This window comes from Zerene cesonia, chromosome 3 (genome assembly GCF_012273895.1).
Source record: "Zerene cesonia ecotype Mississippi chromosome 3, Zerene_cesonia_1.1, whole genome shotgun sequence".
NCBI classification, from domain to species: domain Eukaryota; kingdom Metazoa; phylum Arthropoda; class Insecta; order Lepidoptera; family Pieridae; genus Zerene; species Zerene cesonia.
Window position 1 is genome coordinate 9,099,853 of NC_052104.1, and position 8,576 is coordinate 9,108,428.

Below are 8,576 nucleotides of genomic sequence, written 5' to 3' on the forward strand. Positions count from 1 at the left end.
GAAGTGGGAGAAAAACGGGTGTGAGTTACATACATACAAACATACAAGTGAAGCTAATAAAAGCGTGTTAAAAAGAACCAAACGCGTACAAAATAAAAGAATTTCTAATTTCTCTTTAATGTCTAAAACAATCTACATATATACTTCACGTTTACTACGTGCTATGGAAATTTGGAATCAGCTTCGTCATGCTGGGCCATTTACGATATGGGGACCTTCAAGAAAAGAGTTTACTCTTTTAGAAATTAAAAATTTTTCAACGGATTTTAAACGCGATTTATTCATTATATTATTAACCCGACGTTTCGAACACTTTACAGCTAACATCCAGAAAAATACTCCACATACCAACTGCGGAGAAATAGGTGGAGGTAGTTCACAAACAACAATTTTTGTATGACCTTCAAGACATATAACATCTCAGTCTCCCCGTGACCACGCTCGCTGTAAAGTGTTCGAAACGTCGGGTTAATAATATAATGAATAAATCGCGTTTAAAATCCGTTGAAAAGTTTTTAATTTCTAAGAGTTTACTCTTTTATTAAAGGCAGGCAACTTACTCACTATATCGCTAGTATTGCGGGTAAGACGACGAAGAGTGCTTTGCATCAGGGGACTCATCCCTGGCCTGCTTTTTAACATAAAAAAACATAAGTACACACAAACCAAATTACAATACAATGGCTACCTCCATACGTAATAGCATTAACCGTGCCCATGTCCAACAGTTTGAGCTCCATATCGCAGTGGGCCCTGGTAAAGATGTAGGACGCGGCGCTGGTCACCGACACCGCGCTCCAGAAGGCTGGCAGCGTGCACAGCATGAGGCACACGTTAAACCAGCCGTAGCCTGTCGCCGATATTGCTTCCTCGAAGTCGGATGGCGGTTCTGCAAGTTTAAGTGTTTCAATTAGCTGTGTTTAGATGTTTCATAGTACTGAAATGCTTACATTTAAAACAATATCAAGAGTAGAAACTTTGCCATGAGATGGGATTCGAACCCGCGTATTTCGGGTTGCCGTGGCGCTACCATTTATAAAATTTTGAATGCTGTTTTATAAACACGAGCTCTATTTTCATTGGGTTTTCACTTTCAACTGTCTTTTAATACAAATATTTTATTACATTATCATTGCAAACAAGTTTTCTATTCGAAACCGTAGTTCCCGATACTGATCTCTGAAATATTTTATGTGTTTTATAAGCGCTAAAACATCGGAATTTCGATCTCTCCCGTATCTTCATTACATTTCACTCCTAATATGTGTTTCAGGAAATAATTATTCACATATGTCTATAGTTCGTTGTTCTCAAAACATCTATAAGGCCACTTGAGTGGAATAATCGTTTTATTACAAGTCCCATCTAAAACGCCTACCCTTTTCCATTTTTAAAGTGATAATGACATGAAAATCCCTGAGTTTTGTCAAACAAATTTTCACGCGAATTCAGAAATCCGTTTAGCGTCCACTTTCCTTTAACCACGTTTATTGCCACAAGCAATCCCGTTACGGAATAATGTCACAAAATTACAAAGCGCCTCAAGAACCAAATCTAATTCGCGAGCTCCCTAGCTATAATGTAATTTGACTTTACAAATAGGCACTAGATATTTAGATATTTAGGTATTTACACAGCTCTGTACAATGTACATTCGCAATCAGTCAAACGATCGGCGCAAACGTAGTAATTTGCTAACAGTAAATAATGTAATTAAACATAAATACAATAAATGTGTCTGTTACATTATACGAAGTCACGTGTTATCGTAATATTGTTATTTATTATTTGCATGTATATTTATTTTGCCTAAAGCCCTTAGCATCACTTGCTAAATAAATCGATTTGATTTTCAATGGTTATGACATCTTTGATAGATTTATGTTAAGGCTGTATAGATAATTCAGATTGTTATTTCATATTTTATGATTGATTCCGAACCAGTGTAGCTGAAGCCTGAAAATGCTGTTGAATCTATAGAAGAATTATCGTAATCGTTTCTCGTAGCGACGCCGTAGCCAACTTTATATTCAATTATGTAAAAGTATATGGAGTATATGTTTGTTTGTACGCACTAATCTCAGGGACTACTGGTCCGATTTGAAAAATTCTTTCAGTGTTAGATAGGCCATTTATTGACGAAGGCTATAGGCTGTATATGTACCACGGGCGAAGCCTCGTTGTTACGCTGTTATTAACCAACAGATTAAAAGCTTACTATTTTCGTAACTTTAAAAGTTCGTGATAAATAAAAATGCATATAAACAATCTATCATAAAATTGTATACTTTTAAAGTTATTATAAATCATCATGTTATATAATAATAATAATAAATAATATTATGACATCTGCTCCATCCATACAAAGCGTAAATCAAAATATGATAACGTCACCTATCTATTGAGATGACAGCGATCACACTTGGCCACGCTCCAGCTTCCCAAGTAGACCGGAATGAGACAGAGCGTTAGCCGCAGATAATAAAAGTGCAATAAGTCTGGGAATGTAGATGACGTGCGACATTAAGTTTTATGAAATACTAGCTGCGCCCCGCGGTATCACCCGCGTAAGTCCGTATCCCGTAGGAATATCGGGATAATTAGTTGCCTATATGTTATTCCACTTGTCCATCTGTCTACGTACCAAATTTCAGTGCAATCGGTTCAGTAGTTTTTGCGTGAAAGAGCAACAAACACACAAAGACATCCTAACAAACTTTCGCATTTATAATATTAGTAGGATAGGATAAGATGAATTTCGGCTATTAGATAGGCAATTTAAAAAGTCACGAATAAACGATGTTGTTGAAAAGTCATCTATTTAACTACTTAGAATTTAACGCGTGCGTACCCGCGAGCAAAAGCTAGTACATAATAATCTGTTACTATTTCACAAGCGTGAGCTCGTGTCTTTACTTGCCTGGTATCTAAATATAGCTTATTCGTTATTTCAAGCCATTATATATACCTAACAAATTTCACTTCATTGCGTAACTTTTTCTACGTATAGGAACAATAATATAATTATGATATATAAGGTTACCTTGAGCCAATTTCTCCAAATTCGTCGACGACAACCCGGTTACCTTAAAAAGGTGATCATGGGGTATCTCCTCCTGCGCTCTCCCCCCCTCCAAATCAGTTTTTGCCACCATTTTAACACACTATTGTATCCATGCTCTCGCCGGATGAGACATTGCTGGTACGGTAGCGTTTAGTATTACAGCATAGATGTAACAGCACGTTATATATCGCACACAGGTTTTATCTCCAAAGTTTGTCGTGGGATTCGTACGCTTGCTCAGTAAACAGAATGTCTGTATTTCTCCAGCTAGTATCTAGATCAAACATAGGCTATTTCAAAATAATTGCTCTTATAGGAAGAGGTTTGGATAAATATTGACGAATCACTCGTTTGTTGGCAATGTGACGTCGGTAATATCGTGTGTATGTACATTTTGATTTATTTTTGACGTGATAAATGTAAAAATGTTGCAAATGTATTGATAAGTTAATTGTAATAGGGTTAAATTTAAATTTAATTGTATTTTTAAGTGGTGTACCATTTAAAAATACAGTACATTATTATATTATCTGTGATGATATAAATTTCTTCCGTAATCCCTGAATGCTATAGGGCATATCAAAAATACCAAAAAAGTCGTGGCGATAAATATACATACATACTACATAGCTGTGGGAGTCGAGCACGCTTCGGCACGAATTGGGTCAGCTCGCACCGGGACAGTACCACACTCCCACAGAAAACCGGCGTGAAATAGTGGCATGCCACTGTGTTTTGTATGGTGCGTGGGGGAGCCAGAGGCCCGTTTCCTTTTCCTCACCCGTCCCAGTCCATTCCTTCTTTCCTGTCGTTAATTCTTTTCTTTTCCCTTACCCATAAAAGCGGGCAGCGCGTTCGCAGAGGCACTACCTTTGCGAATGTTCATGGGCGGTGGTGTTCGCTTACCATCAGGTGAACCACCAGCTCAGTTGCCCGCTATGACATAAAAAAAGAAAAAAAGAGAAAATCATAGATGTATACATTATCAATAATAGCATTGTTTTCATTTCTTATTATTTACTTAAAATTTTCAATTAGCTTAAAAATATTGCTTTTTAGCCCACTAATCTCCTTACTTAGATTTATTTAACAATTATTCCTGTTATTTTTAATAAGTATGTTTTTATTAGCTTCACCGGTGTGTTTGTATGTATGAATGTTACATATGTAATGTATGTTTAGTTGTTACCGTATACTTTAGATTCTATTTTAACCCACTTTAAGCAATCAAATTTAGTTTGTACTCTTATCAACGATCGATACAAAAAAAATTCATGACTTTATTTTATTTTTATCCTGATCGGGATAACCAGGATGAAATAATATTTTCTTGTGTTTGATTTTATGCGAGTATTATACATTTAGAAATTAAAAACTTTGAAGCGGATTTTAAACGCGATTTATTCATTATATTATTAACCCGACGTTTCGAACACTTTACAGCGAGCTTGGTCACGGGGAGACTCAGGGTTAATAATATAATGAATAAATCGCGTTTAAAATCCGTTAAAAAGTTTTTTATTTCTAAAAGAATGAAATAATTTCATAACGAATAAGTATGAGAACGGTGGATGTTTCTATCATTAAACCGTATTATTTAAGTAATTTCCAGCTATTTTTATCCTAAAACTTCAAAGTTGGTACACCGATAACAGGTTTAAGTTTAACGCTAAAACTTTTAAGTTTAGTATCATGAAAATGCATTGTCCCTTCGAAAGACAGCAGAAAGGTTTGTATAGTATATAAAAATGTTTTGTTTTGACCGTGATGTAACTGAGATAGTGGGCCGCTGAACTCCAAGTGACCTTACCACCTTCTGGCCAATACCCCTAATTATCCAATTAATTAACAAATTCGTCAACATTGCAACATAATTATTAATTATTATCTCATTTCGGTTCAGTACTTAACTATCAACAATGAGATGCAAAGAATAATTTGTAGTAATTATTTCTTTAAGCGTTATTTTCAAAGAGTGAATATTTTCATAGACATTTAAATCCTTCTAATATTATAAATGCGAAATTTTTTTTTTATGTTATGTCATAGCGGGCAACTGAGCTGGTGGTTCGCCTGATGGTAAGCGATCACCATCGCCCATAAACATTCGCAAAGGTAGTGCCTCTACGAATGTGCTGCCCGCTTTTATGTGATAAGGGAAAAGGAAAGGATTAAAGACTGGAATGAAGGAATGGACTGGGATGGGTGAGGAAAAGGAAATGGGCCTCCGACTCCCCCACTCACCGTACGAAACACAGTGGCATGCCACTATTTCACGCCGGTTTTCTGTGGGGGTGTGGTACTTCCCCGGTGCGAGCTGGCCCAATTCGTGCCGAAGCATGCTCGACTACCACAATAACAGTTTGTAAGGATGTGTGCGTGTTTGCTGCTCTTTCACGCAAAAACTACTGAACCGATTGCAATGAAATTTGGTACGTAGACAGATCGACAACTGGAATATATAGGCAACTTTTTATCCTGATATTCCTACGGGATACGGACTTACGCGGGTGAAACCGCGGGGCGCAGTTAGTTTTTTATAACTCAAAAAGAAATGAACGCAAAGATTGGAAAAGTATTTTGATTTATACCCCAATTTCAAACAATTAGAGAAGATAGAAATGTTGTTGGATTCGAAAGTTTGCTCCTCAGATAAACGCAGAGTTTTATTCGTACGATGTTGATATCGATACTATAATCTAAAGCTTACGAGTATGTTTGTTTGAACGCGCTAATCTCCGGCAATAATGCACCGAATTTGAAAAAAAAATTCCGTCCAATTATTTTTTTTTTTACCCTTTATGGCACCTTATTTCAGGGAAGAGAAAAAACATACATAATATGTATAAGTAGTTTAAAACTAATTACAATAGGTCATCTTATTGCTTTAGAGCGATTCCTCCAGACAACCTCGACTATAGAGGAATAATATAGGATTATGGGTAGTGAAATAGTACGTGATGATTACTGTTCGCTATTTAAATATGACGGCCGAAACCGGGTTGCACCGTTAGTATTATAAGAAACAAGTGCTAACTACAACTAAGTACAAAACCTAAAACAATCAAGAATAAATATAAAAAGTCTCCATGAAATTCCATTCGTTGCTTTCAATAGCACGTTCCGATATAATTTCTCCACTTGAACTTTGTACTGACATAACTTTGGACCCGGGCAAAGTCCACTCAGGGTTGGCACCGTCACAAAAATAGTATAATATGCGTATTGATAACTTAAATATACTGCGTTATATATGATTGCTGTAGAATAAAAATGCGTTTTTATCAATTTATACAGGGCCTTTTGTTGGAAAAGACCATATTGCATATATATTATTTGCCAAACACAAATCGCAAGAAAAAACTTAGTTACTTTACAAATTGGTTTAATATTATTTTTTGCAATTTTAATAAGGCCAGTAAAAATCTGCATCTTTAAACATCAATTTATATTTAAATAAAATACGGAACTCTTTGTTATCTATTTATTATTTAACAGAAAACCCGTAAGCCTTCGTTTACAATTATAATATCCTCCTTAATATTCACGATTGGCAGCCCTAATAGAAAATAATTCTTACAAAGAATCCTAATAACTGCTGATTGCAACGGAGAGTTACAGCATTTGCTTTTATGTATTTTATAATTTATTTTTAACTAGCTTTCCACCCGTGGCTTCGTTCAAATACATTATATTCGTCCACAACACTTCAACGATTCTGTCACTTCAAACGATGTAGACACAGCTATTTATTTTCGTATTATTTGGTAGAATGAAGACCATAATTCTATCAAATGTTTCGTTTTACCATCTTTAGCAGTTAAAACGATATAAAATAAGTTAATCAAGCCTCGCTGATAGCTTGTAAGGCTATAAAGCCAAGGCCACACGGTCTGGGTCAACGTTGTGTGCTCATTATGGACGCACCTTTACTATTTACTATTTATACTACATTCAGGGACAGGACAGGGGCTTGCGGCGTCACTTTCTGGGGCAAGATTGATATGTGTTCTTGATTCTAATGACAAGAATCTTTTCATATTTGTATGATAAATGATGTAATATTTTATTGAATTCAGACCCGATATTTATAGAAATATGGAATGTATTTATTCATTACATTATCAAAACAGATACTGCATAGTGACACGTTAGATTTTAAGGGTACAATTGTCCGCCCTATACGTATTCAAATAGTTTTTTGTTTTAATCAAGTATTTACTTAATCATTCATAATTAACATTCAACTATTAACCTAGACATATAATTAATTTTTACAAAGAGAAAAGCCGCCACAATTTGTCAGAAGGGATCACAGGAAGGCACCAGCTTTCAAATAAAAAAGAACCATAACAAAAAAATATTCACTGGCGATATTCATATAGATGGGTCTATCTCATTCATATAGATGAGTCAATCTACATTATTTTATTAATTGTTTAGGATTGAAAACTCTTTTGAAACATTTATGATTTTCAAAAGTCAGCAACGGATTCTGATACGGTTCTTTTGACATGTTATAGTTTTGGTTTTATCATGTAACTTGTTGGGATCTTAAAACATAAATCTCTGGTACTTTAGTTTTCAAATTCGGTGAAAATGTTATCACAAGTACATGAAGTGTTACTATGTTTTTAGTGACATCGCGCGGTTCGATGTTTCAGCATAAATACGCGTGGACGAAATAATCAAAACAATACATCGACATGCGACTGCACTAGTGGTGGCTTGTATTTTTACGATGTCGATAAATTTATTATTTTTTATTGATGTTATTGCTTCTTATTTATTATGCAGATGTTTTTAATAAAGTGGCTGCTCGATTACTAGTTTACTAACCTACTATTGTATTAATTAATTGAAGGAAGGTGAAAATTCATGGAAAGTTTTCATTTAAGCGCCATAGGTTGAGGCATTATCCATAAGATATATATTATGAAAAATAAAAAAAAAATAGACATGATTTTAAGAGAGCAACTACAGATATTCTTGCGGGTTCGTCTCTGTAAAAACTTCTTTCCGAATCGATGGTAAATGTTAAAACTAAGTATAACAATTCAAAAGTGCTTCAAGAAGTAGTCTAATTGAATAAATAAATTGAGTTTATATATAACAGGGACATGTTTGATTATTATGTCATTATAATAGAGTTAAAAGTAAAACAAGTGTACATTTTACGTTTAACACACACACACACACACACACACACACAACATATTATGATAGAGAACAACAGCAGATAATAAATTAGAGGCAAATAAAACTAGAATTAATAGTAAGGCATACTAATTATGTGTGGCTGTTTTCTTTATCTGTCTCTGTGTTTGATGATACTATATAAATCGTGTTTTTATATTATATATATATAAAGATAAATTAGGGTATTCCATATGCATAAACCAAATATAACGTGTAGCGTGGGTTTTCGCCAACTGAAAATACGCCACCTGAAGATTAGGGTATATATTTATCTAATTAATGAATTGGCGCTTAATGCCATTCGGATGTCGCC

The 8,576-nt window shown here is 34.8% G+C and overlaps 1 protein-coding gene across 1 annotated transcript in view; it reads right to left on the bottom strand.

The window, feature by feature from the left end:
- The window catches only part of LOC119838401 (synaptic vesicle glycoprotein 2A-like), an 8,846-nt gene extending 8,007 nt beyond the window's left edge, over window positions 1-839 (bottom strand). The window contains exon 1 of the mRNA XM_038364339.1: window positions 689-839. Coding sequence (XP_038220267.1) covers window positions 689-824 — 136 coding nt within the window. The 5' untranslated portion in view covers window positions 825-839. The remainder of the gene's footprint in view (window positions 1-688) is intronic.
- Window positions 840-8,576: the final 7,737 nt, after the last annotated feature.